The sequence below is a fragment of the Drosophila santomea genome, chromosome 3R (assembly GCF_016746245.2).
Source record: "Drosophila santomea strain STO CAGO 1482 chromosome 3R, Prin_Dsan_1.1, whole genome shotgun sequence".
Lineage (NCBI taxonomy): Eukaryota > Metazoa > Arthropoda > Insecta > Diptera > Drosophilidae > Drosophila > Drosophila santomea.
The window spans coordinates 6226709-6242799 of record NC_053019.2 but is presented as its reverse complement, the minus strand read 5'-3'; the positions used below and the strand labels follow the sequence as shown (position 1 = coordinate 6242799).

At 46.0% G+C, this 16091-nt stretch overlaps 1 protein-coding gene, 1 long non-coding RNA gene and 1 pseudogene across 2 annotated transcripts; 1 reads left to right on the top strand and 2 right to left on the bottom strand.

Moving 5' to 3' along the window:
- Positions 1 to 421: 421 nt before the first annotated feature.
- Positions 422 to 12569, bottom strand: LOC120451942 (T-cell leukemia homeobox protein 3). Its single transcript, XM_039635962.2, has 4 exons — positions 12385 to 12569; positions 10143 to 10558; positions 5645 to 5873; positions 422 to 1173 (listed from the first exon to the last, which is right to left on the bottom strand). The coding sequence occupies exons 1-4, from the start codon at positions 12555 to 12557 to the stop codon at positions 972 to 974; spliced, it is 1020 nt and encodes a 339-aa protein (XP_039491896.1). The 5' UTR covers positions 12558 to 12569; the 3' UTR covers positions 422 to 971.
- Positions 12570 to 12789: 220 nt separating this feature from the next.
- LOC120453765 lies at positions 12790 to 13433 on the bottom strand (annotated as a pseudogene).
- Positions 13434 to 13487: 54 nt separating this feature from the next.
- Positions 13488 to 15220, top strand: LOC120452720. The gene is made up of 3 exons (XR_005616497.2): positions 13488 to 14176; positions 14522 to 14968; positions 15053 to 15220. It is a non-coding gene; the product is annotated as an uncharacterized LOC120452720 (long non-coding RNA).
- Positions 15221 to 16091: the final 871 nt, after the last annotated feature.

Below are 16091 nucleotides of genomic sequence, written 5' to 3'. Positions count from 1 at the left end.
CGTCGAAAGGTATCCGGTTAAGGCGCAGGTTCCTATCAAAAGTGGTCTATGGATCGAAACACCCAGACCTGTCAATAAGCGTCTATAAATCATCTTCAATGGATTGTTTGCACTAGTTAAGGGTTGGAACAGTGCCGATTAACTGCCGAACTGAAGAAACCATCCCCTGACTTTTGATTTTGTTTGTTTTGGGGGAGGATAATATCAATTGCTACTTATTTGGTTTCCAAACAAACAAGCTGAATTTAAGGTGGTGAGACAACAAAACAATCAAAAGAAACGAAAGATACTGTTTTGCGACGTATTCAAAATAGCGAATTTGTATTTAAGTTGAATCTTGTACAACTTTATTAATATGGTTATACAATAAGAAAATGCTTCGTTGTTTGATTCAATAATGTGTTTATTTTCATTGCTCATCCTGTCTACTTTTCAATAATCGTACATGTATTTAGGGTTCATAATTTATAATACTAGGTAATGCCATTCGCTTAAGCCTAGAGACAGATGTTACAATTACAATACATTACAATTACAATCTGTATATAATTTTGTATATTAAATATGCTATTACTAGGCGTGGCTTCCAAGCTCACTGCGACGTTTTGAGATGCGGTTTGCTTCTGCTGAACTGTCGAACTGCCGAACTGTCGAACAATAACTAAGATCCTAAATGCACCACTACGAAACGCAAAACGAAAATTCGAGATTCTACACAAACTTAAAGCGCAGGTCCAGGCCACCATCGCAAATCCTCGTCATTTTAGAATCCATTAGGTAAGCGTCACTACAGAGTAAAGCTAGGTATTTACAGTGGGGCCTCGAGGCGCCGCCCCTCTCCTATGTACAGTGCCAACTGTCCGTTCATCCGAACTATGTATGTATGTACAAAGCGAAGTGTATCACAAATAAACCAGCTCCCGCCAAACTTCGTCCATCGGGCTCCGTCCCGTCCACCGATGGCGATGCGATTAGCAGCCCGCCGCATGCGACGCCTCTGCCCACGGCTGTAGTCCGTGCAGAGCAGCCAGGGGCGCCCCGTTCACACCCCCCTGGGAGCCCAGGGGCGCCGAAGGAGGCGCGAAGCCCTTGCTGATGGCCTCCGCCTGGAGGGACAGCATCAGCCTGTTCGCCGCCTGCCGCTCCGCCTCCCGCTCCTCGGCCGTCTGTCGTCTGAAATGGGGAAAAAGGAAGGTATTGATATAGAGCTATGGATATTGAGTTTGATGTAAAATATTTCTTTGATTTACATTTAAGTTCCGGCAGTTGTTTATGGGAAATATAGGACAGGGGCTTAGGGCTTAATTTATTTAACATAATTTTAAGCTGCGACTTATGTCACGCCCCAATCGATATGCATGATGACCGTGCACATTGAACCTTATCTGGCAAATAGTATCGCCTAATGTACATATTCATTATGGAAAACCAATTTGCCGCAAGCCCATTTCAGTGGCTCACACCTGTCCAATTGGGGCCGAATCAGGGGCTCATCAAGTCATTATGTGGGCGGCCTATAAAGACCATTTAAAACTAATCAAATCAAATATGCTGACTGCTGACTGCCGACTGCTGTACAGGCACACTGCTCCATCGATTGTGCTTGCTTCTGCGGAAAATGGAAAATTAATTTCGTGCCGAGTTGGAGCTGCGTAAATTGCATTTTGAATGCTCCCAGCTTAAAGGGATTTGCCCCACTCCCCAACTTGTGCCCTGCCAGCTGATAAATAATTCAGGTCTGAGTTGCACTGCAGATGCAGCAGCTCGGGCCCGCGTTTGCGCAGCATGTTGCTCTAATTGTGGCCATGGACCTGCACCACCACCGCCAGCACCACTGCCTCTACAACTCCAGCACTCCAGCACTCCACCACCGATGCTCCATCCACAGGAACATCCACCCCCGCAGAACTGGGGGTTGTTTTGCGCCATCTTGAATATTTCATGAGCTAATGAAGTTCTTATGTTTCGACTAAAGAGGGGAGGAGGGAAGGGGTTGCTCGAATTATAACCACAACTAGGAGAGGCTAGCAGCACATGGCAGACATATATCATAATTATTGTTTAATATGCTTTCATTACGGTTTTCAGGTTTTCATCAGCAATGTCATCGTTCAAACTACGGTTTCGTAACTCGCAAGTGGGATTCATTAAAAATACATTAGCCTGGGCGTTTAGTGCAAACTTTCGGCCCACAAATTGGATAACTAGCTCGTGTCTTCATGGCTGACTAGTGGTTCAGCCAAGGGAGCACTTCCACTCAAATGCGTGGAAATGTGCCTAGCTCTGGGGACCAGGGACCAGAGAAACTTGTTCATCAGTTATTATCTTAGTTCTAGAAATTCCAAAATAACTTTATGCGGGAGTGGTATCACTTTTAAACTGGCACCAGAAACGCTCTACTTTTCTTACACCCCAACAATTCAATTGTTGGCACAACAATTCAATTGTTGGCACAACAATTCAATTGTCGTTTTCGCGATGGAAGTGAGTTATTAGGCAGCAAGCAGTTCGCTCTTACTTGTTCACCTTTTCGCCTTCAAGCTGCCTTTATCGGGCAGCATTTTTACCAGCTACCGCATGAAAAATTCAACGAAAATTGATTAAAAACTCCAAAAAGGCCAGGCCAACGAAAGCGCCTCTGTGAGATTCGTATGAGTGCGGGCTTAATTCGCTCTTTGGGGTTGAGACAGAGACACGATTGTAATTTATCTTCGGGCACGGAGCTGGGAAATGTAACAAACGCTTTACAAATGTTAAATGTTGGTCTCTTGGCGCCATCGCGTTGATGTGGAAACTTTCTGTTGCCATCCGCGATAAGTAATGGCCCGACATTAGCCTAAAATGTTTATTAAAGCTCGGCCCATAAATCTCCGGAGCTCCCCCGCTCTGAAGCCCCAATTGTCGCCAACGGAGGCAGCTGCTGTTTAAGACTTTTCCGGCCATGTCCATGTAATTAAAATCATTTCACACATTGCACGCGAACGACGTCGGCAAGTTGAGAGGGAGATAGCGGTCCCAAAAAGGTCCTGTCGTAATTATCCCCCAAGACATAACAATTTAGCCAGACCATCAATTGGCTGCCCAAGACGTCCAAGAAGCAACCAGGCCGAGATCCCGAGGGAATGGCCCACCGCAAACTTGAAGATTCTACGCAGGACACGTGCCGACGGGCGAAACAGGATTGCGAGTTAATTTACAAATGGCTCTCGCCATTGTAATTAATTTTATTTGATTTTTCGGCTCTGTCCGCAAAAACTTTGCTTTCAGTCAAATTGATTTTTGTTCTGCGGTCAAAGTTGCTTTCTGGCATGTGTGTAAATTTTTAATTAGCCAGCTTTCAGCAGCAAAACTTTCGCACATGCCAGGCAATTACTGTGAAGTACCAGCTAAGCTTAGCTTCGAATTTTCAAGAATATTTTTGGGTGGGATGAAAATGCTTTGGGATGATAAACGAGCGTGTAATTAAAAAGGGTTTAGCGGCAGCTTGATTTATGGCTGTGCAACTAATTGAGTTATAGACCCGGTGAAGAGGGATAAGGTCCCAGACCAAAGTGCTTTTGTTTCGGAGCCACATGGATAAAACGCCCGGAAGTGTGCTTCACTTTTTCTTTCCCCTGCTTGGTATCCGTATCTGTATCTGTATCTGTATCTGTATCTGCGTTGTGTCTGAATCTGCTTTGGCAGACTGCCTCTCGTATTTTTTCTTGCCTGCTTGCTAAACACATTGTCAGACAGTGACGGGCAACAGGAGTTCATTCATTTGGCCGCGCAATTTCTTATTAATAATTGATGGCAAGTTGTTGCTGTTCTTGTTGAATCGAATAGAATCGAATCACTCAATATACAGACAATACTCGTAATGAGGCACTCACCTTGTCGCAAACGAGTTGCTATTTATTAGGAATTTGGCAAGAGACAACCACTTTGCAATCTTTATTCGTTGTCTAATGGGCACACGGCACATAGCACATGGCACATAGCACATACGCCACGTTGGACAGGGCTAATTATTCAAATTACTGGCAAATACAGCGCAGTGTGCATTAAGGCAATTATGTGAGCACATTACACATACCCTGGATATTTACGAGTAGTGCCGCCTCGTAATCATGGCAACTATAATGTGCCATTGCCATTTCACTTAACCGCAAACGAGCCGTGGCCGTTGCCGCTGTCGCTGCCGTTAACAAAATTGCGTTTTACATCATTAATTTTTACGAGCTGGAATAGGCCCAAAATGGCTGATAAGCCAGGAGGACTGGGCTCTGAAAACGTCTGAAAAGGCCGCCTGCTAAGCGGCAATTAACGCGACTTAAGCGCCGTCCCGCCCGCCTTCCTACTTTCCCGCCTTCCTACTTTCCCGCCTTCTCGCCATCCCGCTTTTCCTGCTCCCTTTCCTGGGAAAGTGGGAAACTTCGGCCATTTAGCCGCCATTTGCCATCGTCTTTATGACGGCCCCTAATCGCATATGAGTGCAAGACTATCCGAACTCATCCGCTCAAAAAATGTCATATTCAAATACTTTTAGTTGACGGTAATAAAAAAGAAACCAATTAGTCGCACGCAATATCACGCATCAATACCCCTGCAAATTGGGCACATTTTTGTCTGACTAATTTCGGTTTCAAATAAATAGTCATTTGCATGGTGAATGTGAGTACATGAGTTTTTCTAACAGGGGCCACATAAACCACATAAATCAGAAATTCCTTCGCCATCTGGAACCTAGCTTGTGTGCACCCAATTATTTGAAAGAAACCCACTATAAAGTAAGGCTAATACCATACAAAGAAAGTTGCCTACTCGAAATAGATAATTAAATAGTAAATTGTCATATTTCTAAAGAGTGCGCTGGTAAGAGAACGTGCAAACGTTTTATTGAGGTATAAAAATGTTAATTGACTAAACTGGCCAAGTAATTATTATATTCACAAAATGTATATGAGTTTGAATGGAAATATTAGATGCCGCGGCTAGACATACATACTCGAATGCCACTTAAGCCATATAGTTAGCCAGGCATTGCGACTGGCATAAAAAACGTGGCAATTAGCTTGTTAAACAAGAGCGCTCTTTGTGGCTACAAAATGCAGCCATCCCTCCGCAAGCCTCGTAAATATGCTCCCCTTTTTTCTTGGGGCTGGGTGCTGTTCATTTAATGTGCCCATGCATATTGTATGAGCCATTTGCTCGCCGTTTATGCGCGTCGGGCTTTGATGCCCTATGGTCTAGTTGGGTTATACGGGACTAGGCATTAGCCTGGTGAGGATTGTTTTTATAACTGAATAGATTGCTTCGGAAAGATAGAGTTACAAGAAATCCCAGGGTTAGTCCCATAAAAATAATTAAATCTGAATAAATATTTAAATCCGAAAAATGCTATAAACGACCTAAGCCAACATTTCCAGGGCATTTCCACGTCGGCTATCTTCTGGACTTGCTCTTTTTAACAAAAGCCTTTGTGCATATTGTAGTTTAAAACGGCACGAAAAAACAGAAAAGAGGGTAAGTGTCAAGCTGTCAGCACTTCCGAGCCCGGAAAACGGTAGCTGCGCATGGGGATGGGTATTGATTTTTGCCTCTAGCCCAGCGGGAATGCCCTTTGAAGGGGAAAGGGGCGGAGGGGGGAAATGGGATAACTCACCTCCACTTGGTGCGTCGGTTCTGGAACCACGTCTTCACCTGGGCATCGGTCATCTTCAGTCCGCGGGCCAGCGCCGCCCGCTCCGCGGATGCCAGATACTTCTGCTTGTGGAACCGCTTCTCCAACTCGGCCACCTGGATGCGCGTGAAGGATGTGCGTGGCTTTTTCCTCTTCGGCGGCGTGCGATTCTGGTAGGGATGTCCGATCCGCCGGGCGATGGGAAAGGCAGCTGTAACGAGAGGAGTGTGTGAGTACTCAATAAGGCTCAATTGGATTCAGAGTCTCCTTATTCTTTCTTCGTACACCTGTAGCCCAGGAATTAACTGGAGGGATGATCTTCAGAAATGGGTAATATAGTAACATTTTACCTAATGGTTTATTCCCTAAGCTTTAATGAGCTTTCCATTTCCAGTTTCAATTTGTAAAGTAACAATCAGCATTAGGAACCGATAGGCTTCCTATTTTGATAAAATACAACTTTAAGTAAGGACACCCTCTCAAATTTAGATGCGACTCCTGCGATTGCATCTGTATCCGTCTCCCCCTGCGTGTGGTGAGTGTCCTGGCGGGCAATTAGCAAACAATAAATTCCTAGATAACTGGCCATTTCCGAGCGCCGCTTCCGGAGTTGAGCGGCGGCACCTGTGCGCCTCCGAGTACTTAGCGCTGCTAGCTACTCGATACCTGTTACCTGTGAGCTCTTCGCTGTTACCTGGCTGCCTAAATGGCTAAGTGGCTAAATACGACCCCTCCCGCTGGGAAATCAATTTGGAGGCCTGCCCTGCTGCCTCGCTGCCTAATTGCCAAGGATTGAGGTTTCAGGCGGCGGTCTAGCGGAGCCCTTATCGCCGCCTCTTGTAGACAAAGCACGCGACATCCATTTCCATTCGGGTTGAGGTTGAGTCATAAAGTCGCGCTCGTAGGACGCATAAGTGACCCAGTGTCCGAGTCTGGATCTTGGATTTCTGTGTTTTTGGATTTCTCGATTTCTGGATTTGTGGATTTGTGGATTCGGGCGCGGAACGGTGGCTGAGCCTGTGCTGGCGCTGAACCTTTTAAAATTCCTGCCAGTCGTCGTTGTGTGTGCTTTGTTGTTTATTGGGTGCGATAAGGCAGGCACAGTGCGCGCCGAAATCGTAAGGCGGTCGGCCAGTCGCTGACAACAACGCAACACAAGCGACAATTAGGAAACCGGATTACCAACTAGCTGATCCGCAGATGAGGTCAAGTGAGAAGTCGGAGGGAAATGTGCTGCCCAGCAATTGTGAAATGTGATGGCCAATCACCTCCACCACAGCCAATACAACAATTTAAACAAAGCCAAGACAGCATCAACTGTTGCCTTATAGTATTGACACATTTTTAGCAATGATTAAGTCCAAACCTAATTTATAATGCCCCAAAACTATTTAAATTAATCAACTGTCACTCAATACTTTTAGTGTAATTAAAACCCAGACAACTAAGAAACATGTTTCAAATAAATCGTAATAAATTAATGCAAAATACAAGATGCAGTGAAAGTGAAGACTCACAAGCATTCTCAACTTTTCTAACGAATTTCACAAGGACAGCAATACATATCATTGTAATGATATATATTCAATATATATATCTGAAGCACACCCAACTCGTAAATGGAGCGTGGGGGGCATTTCCCAATCCCATTATCTTGGAATAAATTCTAAAGTATGAACCCCTTTCCAATGTGAATATAACTTTCCGATTTCAATAATAACAATCCAACCGGTGCCATTGAAACTGAGTTGTGTTTATGGGTGTCCAAGCTGGCGTAGGAAAATGGCTGGACTGTCAAAAGCCATCAAATGCCGGCGAACGAATGGCGGGTGTTAAGCTGACAAATCATGCTTCTTATTGCGACTTTTCCCGGTAACCCTTTTTCCGGGCTTTTCCCGCACAGGGGATAAACTTTCGAGCTGGTTGCATAAGTAATCCAAAGGTTTTTGGGTCGGAGGTCGTGTGGGCTGCCGATCATTTGAATATTTCAAGCAATATCAATTTCAATAAAAAGCCATTTATCGCACCACATAAGCAGCAGCCTCGGGATTTCCCCTCTACCGCAGCTCAGATGTGTGTATCCTTTAAGGATGTAACATAGCTGCTTAGAGGGAGGATAAGGCGCATAAGCATAATTTTATAGCTTTCCAACGCTCCACCGAGCTCCACCGAGCTCCACCGAGCTTATTTATGATGTTTCGCACAAGCCAACACAAGTATCTTAAAGATACAGATGGCGGTGAGTGTGTGGCTGCGGCCGAGAAGTCTCACCAGAAATACCTAAAATAATGCAAAAAGCTTTTAGCATGCATTATTGATGGCGGCCTGTGGCTCGTCTTCCTCGGTTTCCTCGGTTTCCTCCCACTCCGCTATTTTGGTCTTTTTCGGAAAGTGCTGCACTCTGACCTTTGCTAGTGATTTGGATTATTTAGACACTATTATCTCAAGACTTGCCCATAACCAATCAAAACTTATGCACAAAGGAACTCTTAGGATTCAAGCTCACTTAGTTTATTATTACTTTTCAAAACTAAAATGTAAATTACTGTAAGAAATAAATGTATTCGATTTTATAGATCCTACTCCGCCATTCATTGGTAACATTCGTGTGGACAAGTGTCGTGACAAAAGCCCAACTCCCATTCGGGCTATTACGGCTGTTATGAAACTGCATTAGGGCGTTCATGGCCGAAAAGTAATTGGCGCCTGCTGCGACGTAGTTTCCCAAAAAATAACGAGAATTAACATGCGATGGTTATTAATCATATGGCGCTAAGAGCCCTGGCGGAAGGTGGAGGAGCACTTTGGTCGCGGGAAGGGATCGGATCGGGTCCGCACCCTGGACGCTCGTTTGTCTTGTTAATGAAAAAAGCCAAGGCGCCAGCTTATCAGCCACAAGGCAAGCGACACAATAAACACAAAAAGACACAGACGTTGGCCAAGACCAAGACCAAGATCAAGACGAAGCCAAAGGCGAAGACGAAGACGAAGATGTTGACAAAACGAAACCAAGCGGGAGAGACTTGGATCACCCGGTGGCCTCATAAGTGTGCCCCTCAGGTGGAATAGTCGACTCGAAGTGACTGATCCGATCCCGATCCCATTCCATTTCATCCCATCCCATTCTATACGATGCCCCTCCTCCGCGGATATACGCACAAGTATGGATATGGATATGCAGCCCTCGAATCGCCAGCATTCGACTGGCTAATTAAAAGCTGACCATGTCAGTTGGACTCAAATGTGAAGTGCGGTATGCGGCGATAAATAAGCCGGCGAGGACAGAAAACTCACTCGCTGAGCACTGCGACCGCCCAATGCGTAATTAATTCCTTTTCGAGCCCAGCGCGAAATTAAAAAGTCATGTAAACCAGCTCATTAAAATAACTAAAATAAAGAAAAAGGGCAAACAGCTAACCAGCATCAGAACCACTAGGCGGATGTCGGCCATAAAAGCCCATCAGATTGCCGAACGGCGCAGCTCCTAAGCAGCTTTTCCACATCACATGGCCGAAAAAGGCCCGAATGTTATGAGTTATAGGATTCGAGTCCTATCGGGAACCCGTTCCCTTGCAGATCCCTCGACTGCCGAGGCGTAATAAAATCAACGCCGTCTCATTATTTCAAAGGGCTCGCGCTGTGCCCATCGCTTGTAGCTACAAGTGAAGCTCATAATGTAAACAAATTAACAAAAGGCAGCCAGAGGACCCAGCTGCACATGGAGATGCAGCTTCAGATGGAATACAGATACAGATACAGATACAGATACAGATACGGTTACGGATTCAGAGGCCCAGCGACAGATACAGATACAAATACAGCTGCGCATGCGCATGCAAATAAGAGGGCGCATCTCATTCCTGCGTCGCTTCTGGGCGGCGGCTCAGCGTTAAGTTTTTAACTTAAGCTGCGATTGTGCATTTGAAGGCAAACATGTTTTTATACTTTAGCATCCCAAGCTCCCGTGAGTGAGTGTGCACTGAGGGAAACTTCTTATTGTCAGCTCTCTGATAATGTTCTAGTCTTCTTCTAGTCTGCTTCTTTCCCACTGAAAGGACAGCCATGACATGATTTAAAAGGAGTCGAATAATATATAAAAATATGCATCGACATTAAATAGTTTTTTTAGAAGTTTCAAATTCTGTTCCTATACTCTTGTTAAGTGAATTAAGTGCATCTGATTATACGCTATATAGGCATAGGTGACATTCGTATCTTGCTTTCTTATACAAGTGCCACATTTTCTCTCGGTGCACGAATGTGTTGGCCAACAATGACATGCCGATAGGCATGTTGCCTTAAAAGTCTTCTCTGATCGTGCTTATTTGGGGAACAGTAGCAATTGCCACCGCGGGTCACTGGAGGATCGCTCCCCCGAGAGATCTGCGCGAACATGGGCCATCCCGACATGGGGGCCCCGAATGGGTTGGATTTTGCCTCTCTCGGCTCTTGGCTCTCGACTTCACTGCTCTTCACTCACCTGCCAGACGATCCTTGACCGCCTGATGGGCCAGCGCCGCGTGATGCAGTGGCGGTAGTGCCCAGGTGAGCGGCGTTCGCTGGGGCGGCACACGCAGCACATGACCGCCGGCCGCCGAGGGATATAGATGCGGATAGGAGTAGAGGGCTGCGGCGCTTCCGTACGTCGAGTTGGCGATGCTGGTGGCCAGTTTATAGGCGGCCAGATCGTGGTCCTCCTGCTGCAGTAGCTCCTTCTCCTCGCCCTTTTCGCCGCTGTTGTTGTTGTTGCTGCTGGAGCCGGGACTGCTGCTGAGCAGGTGGTTGTTGTTGTGGTGGTGGTGACTCGTCTCGAAGGGCTTGGATAGCAGGCGTGATATGCTGAAGGGCAGATTCTCACTGGACGAGGAGCGCGTCTGCTCCGACTGCAGGGACTCGCTGGGGAAGAAAGCGGAGAAAAGACATCAGAATCGAAGGGAAGGAAGCCCTAAAGAGGTGCGGGCTCATTAAAATGTGTCGCCTGATAAGCGGGAAAGCCCGAGAACATTGACCATAATTAAGTCTGCTGCAGTACGGTGCCAGTCGCGGAACCACTAACCAAAAGCCCACGCGAGCGGATAAGCCGATCTGACGACATGACATGCAGAACCCGTGTGGCCACCACTGCGTATACGCAATGCGGCTGGAAATGAAGTAATTATGCAAATGCTGACGGCCGTTAGAGGCATTTAATACGCGCCCATAAATCATCAAATGCCATCAACTGACGCACCGAAAACAAGTCACGCACGGCATTTAATTTATAAATCCAAAAAGTAAAAACCCATTTGGAACAGGAATGGAATTGTATCTTGTATCGAGACAATGATCTCACAGACACTTTCCAATATCAAAAGTTATGAGCAAACACATATTATTTTGCTGGCCAAAACTTGCTCCTATCTGGTGCTCTACATTCGCTGGAACGCGGCTTTTATAGCCTTTTTATGACGATCTCTATTAAAATGTTAATCCGACAAACGATTTCGTCTTTGTCCAGCATTCAAGCCGCAGATCCAACTCCAGATTGAACCCCAAATGGACCCAAAACTCATATCACAGCGCGTTTTTGGCGCCTTACTAATGTGCGTTTTATCGTCGCCGTCTATTGGAAACCCAGTCCAGCCGTGCACTATGTAAATTCAGGGAGTTTCTTTGGCACTTTATGGGGCATTTCGACTTGATTCTTTTGGTGGCATTGTGGTCAATTCATTAGCGTTTAAGAGGTTTGTTCACACCGTTCTCCTAAGCGCACAAGCGCACAAGCGCTTCAATGGCAGCTTGTTATCCCCTTTTGTCGGTGGAAAATGGGGCCTTTTGTAGAACCGAACAATGAGCTTACAGAACTGAGCATTTCAATGGCGCTCAACGCCACGATTCGAAAAATTTGAGTTGTGAGCATTATGAGTGAAAATACCGAAGATCGTAAAACAGTGGGAGTTATGAGCTCATAATAACAGATGCAAATAGCTTTTCTCTGCCACAATACTTGTTTGACTTTTATCGGGCAATAAAATGGGACTGCAGGCCAACTTCTATAACTATTGTTTCCAAATCTGTTCCTCGCAGTAAGTCAGTCAATCACTCTAGTGACTTATGCGAATCTCTAACAAATAATGTGGAATAATGTAAATGCACATGCATAACTTCCTAAGTATTCATAAATATACATGATGAGCTTTTCATCATCTTTTCATTCATGATGATTTTATAACGAAACGGAACGGAACGGAACACTGGGCATTTACTTTAATATTTTTTGGGGATTTTCCGTAATGAATTGTATCAGACCAATTATTTATTTGGGTACAATGTACAATTATTATTATTATTATCATTATTATTTTTAATAGAGACACAATCACTGTTAAATATGCTACATTATTTACGATACCAGTAAATCAAAAATAGTTTTGATTGTCTGGTTCAATGGACTTTCAGTGTTTTATCCTCTTCAATTTTAGACGAATAGAATATTTTAAAAAGGCCTCTTCAAATCTATGTAAATAGTACGGAATCTAGTTAAAAACATTCCACTTAGTATCTTATAGCATCGCTATTAACTTGGTATCTATTTGGCAAATTTAAACGGGTATAGAAGTGTTATTGAAATTGGAAGATCTGTTTAAATTCGTAGTTATGATATATTGAGAAAATGTATGTCTATTTCGGGTACTTGCAAAGACATTCTCCCAACCTTCCGCCTATTCAAAATCCCTCCTCACCTCAATGGCGTTTCGGACTCATCGTAGCAACTGCCGCCGTCCATATCCACATCGGATCCGCTGCCACATGACATCCGCGAGTCCGAGTCCACGTCCACATGGATCTCCTGCTCCTCCACCTCCTCGCCGTGCTCGTTCTCGTGCTCGTGGTCATCCTCCTCGTGGCTGGACATTTTGGCAACTAGTGGCGCCAATTCGGAGCTCGCTCACTGCACTTTCCAAATCTTATTGGGCACTCTTTTCTCTTTATAGTTAGCAGTAGAGTGTTTAAACCCTGAAGCACACACTAAACGTTTGATTGATTTCAGTTCAGATTCCGCGTTTAAGCACTACCCGTTGATGGGAGTTCCAACTGCGAACCGCTGTGGGCTCACGGACTACGGATTACGGTCTACGGATAAACGATTACAGATTACGGATTACGGATTACGGATGGCGGATGGCGGATGGCGAATTGCGAGCTGGGAGCGGACGCGTGCTGGCGGCCGAAAACGCTTTTCATAAATGCAATCAAATTGTGCCGACGGCCGCTGCTCTGCCTGTCCTCTGCCGCAGAGGCTGCCTCTGCCTCTGCCGATTGCTGGTGGTTTCGGGCGGTTGGAGTGAGCCGGAAAGAAGTCAAACCAGTTGCCCGACGTCGACGCCGCTGCCGACTTCCTTCCTATTTCGGTTAAGAGCCAGTTTGCCACCTTGTTTGAACCTAACCTACCATAATACCATAATACCATAACACCATACAATACCAGCAGCCTGCCTCTTCTGGTTGGTCCACCCTTGCGACTTCCGTCCCGCTCTGGCCGCACATGCGCCTCGCTGCCTCTCGCTCGTGGAAACAGGTTTCGCTCTGCCCGCCGATGGGCAGCACTGGTCGGTAATTGAGGCACGGGGCGTGGCCTCGGCGAACCGCCATTGGCCGCCGGCCGCTGCCTGCTGGTCGGAGTCGCCCCGCACACTTGCCACGCGAGTCCCGCTTGCAGCAGCTGGCAGTTGCGACGACATTTTAAATGGAAAACGTTTTGCTTTTGGGGTTTTTTATTAGACGAGCGCATGAAGAGAATGTATTTTTATTTCAATTGTTTCTATTTTCAGGTTAGCCAAGCGTTTCCACTCTGCCACACTCTGTCCCACTCGCTCGCCCGCAAATTACCCCTGCAGAACGAGGCAGCCAGCTGGCGAGCGAGAGCGAGAGCGAAAGAGATAGCATCCGCCCGCCGACTCTTTTCCGGGGAAGTGCAAATGTGGCAGATTAATAGCACAATTGGAAATAGCGTTCTGTCAGCTTGAGTTCACAAAGCAGCGGATTTGGCCAGGAGGGCAGCCCTGCACCACCATCTCCGCCACTGCCCCTTCTACCTCCTCTCTCTCTCTGCTGACTACTGAGATCTTTATTAGCGCCAAGAGTTCTACGCGCTATCGCCTGGCATTTGGCAGGCGGCGATTGCGATAAGCAGACTCGAGCTGAAGCCTCAGGAATCCAATCCATTTGCCCCAGCCATGCGAATGCAAATTGCGCGGCATGCAGCCAATGCAGCAGATGCAGCCACTGCAACGGATGCAGCAGCTCTGGCATTTTCCACAAGTTCACCCCACGGGTTAATTGACAGTTTTCCTTGGGCACGAGCCGTGTTGCTGCTCACCGCTGGCCGGGATCTCTGGCTCAGTCAGTATCAGGTGTTGTTCCAGCCGGCCTGGCATCCAAATGCGAGTGCCTGGGATGTGTGTGTGTGTGGCCAGAAGCGATTGCGTACTCCGTTTTCATTAGCCGCCATGCCGTCGAGATGTGGAATGCGCGGTGAGCTAAACTTCTCAACCACTCCACAAGGATTTGGTATGAAATCCCAAATGCTATTGGCGAATACTTGGATAATGCCGTACTATGACTTTACACTATCTATCTTACTTAAATTAATATCTGCATTGCACCAAAGTAAGGTTACTTCCCTCTACTTTCATGGCTTGTTTAGCAGTCACACGAATTTGTTTTGTTTCTTACAAATACTATTCTGAGATTAGAGGAAGGGAACTGTACAGCCGATCACTCGCTTTTCAAACTGCAGAAACCCATCTGTATTTAATATGGCTCGATATACATGTTTATTTGAAATTTAATTATTATTTCCCACATTCTGATAACCAGACAACTAAAGGAGAAAATGCTTGAGGGCGGGCCGTAGTGGCACACCGTTCACTTACCATTTGAACAGAGTCCAATGCTAGAAGTAACGGCTGTAAATATTCATTTCTGCACTTAACTGGCCATGTTCCTGTGTCAGACACGAGCAACAAATCATGGCCAAAAATGAAGAAAGCCAATTACTGCATATTCCATTGCCAAGGCACACACAGCACACACAGCACACGCACACCACCTCCCAGTGGAAAGGACTCTGGAAAAAGTCACGAGGCGAACTCCATTTCTCCTCGTACCGCCTCGCAATGTCATTGTTGCTGTTCCTGCTGCTGTTGGTAGTCGTTGGTAGGCCTTGTAGTTGGCTAATTGGATTTCATTTGGGCAGAAACAACGCAGAAGCAATTGCCGTAATAAAAGCAACAAAGACGCCAACAACAGGGCCCCTTCCACAATGTAGGCAATTGTAATGCAATTTTAATGCAAAACGAGAGGCGGCCAACATTTTTATTGCATTTTTACTTTTATTTCACTTAATAGCAGGCAACAACAATAACTGCAGCGGCAGCAACGACGAGGAATTGGTGCTTGGTATGAATACGAAATGATGAGGCCCAGACCACCACATCGCATTCATGCAGGGGCCGGAGAAGGAGACTGAGATTCTGGTGCTGCTGGTGGTGGTTCTGATCCCAAGATGAGGACGAGATGAAGGTGGGCGATGGGCGGTAACAGGGCGGTAACAGGGCGGTGGAAAATTAGTATGCAGCAGGGCACTGCAGTCGGGTGGCAGACAAAACAGCAACAACCAGAACAGAACTTAGCCTAAGTGTATCTACACAATCACTGGGAGGATAAGTTGAGTCATTCAGATAAAAGGTGAAATTCAATTAACATTAAATCAACTTTCTTGATTCTACCAATTGTTCCATAACTCAATTAAAAGTGTTATTAACCTCTTATGATATTTAGTTGAAGTGCCCGCTTTTTAGCATTAGCTTTAGCTAAATCCGAACAGCTCCAATCTAGACCTATCTTTATAGGGGAAAAATACAGGTGGAAAATTGTTGTTCTGCTGTCGCACCAGGCGATTGATATCCTTACAGACCTTTGGGAATTATAACGTTTTGAAGCTGAAAAAACCAAGAATGTAGATGAAAGTCAATGAATTTTTCACGTGGTTAAAGCAACTTCTTTCAGTGTATGCACTGTAACTGGTGCAGCCTCAGGTTCAGTTGTTGCCACTTGACTTTATTGGCAACTTCATGGAATATTCAGCAGCAAAGTTTGCGCAAGTGCCTCCGAATAATACCGCCCCAGGAGTCGCTCCTGCCGCTCGAAGTCCTGGCAGAGCTGCTGCCTCATTTGGTATGCATTTTTATTCGGCTCATATACAAATGGCGGAGAACGGCGCGACTTTGGTTCGCTGGCGGGGCGGGGCGGGTCGCGGGGATGTGATCCAGATTGGTGTGACAGCGTGGGGAAGCGTGGTAAGGGGGTGGGGGGAGGCGTGGCTTCCGGGGGAGGGCGAGCTCCGCAGACCAAGTGTCACTTAAAATGCCAATACTGATTATGGCCA

What these genes read in the sequence shown, in the direction of transcription:
- LOC120451942 (XM_039635962.2), bottom strand. Translation starts at nt 12,557, where the DNA reads ATGTCCAGCCACGAGGAGGATGACCACGAGCACGAGAACGAGCACGGC. An exon ending in GAGTCCGAAACGCCATTGAG is followed by an intron (nt 10,559 to 12,384) that starts GTGAGGAGGGAT and finishes TTTCTTCCCCAG; the next exon opens with CGAGTCCCTGCAGTCGGAGC. An exon ending in AACCGACGCACCAAGTGGAG is followed by an intron (nt 1,174 to 5,644) that starts GTGAGTTATCCC and finishes TCCCCATTTCAG; the next exon opens with ACGACAGACGGCCGAGGAGC.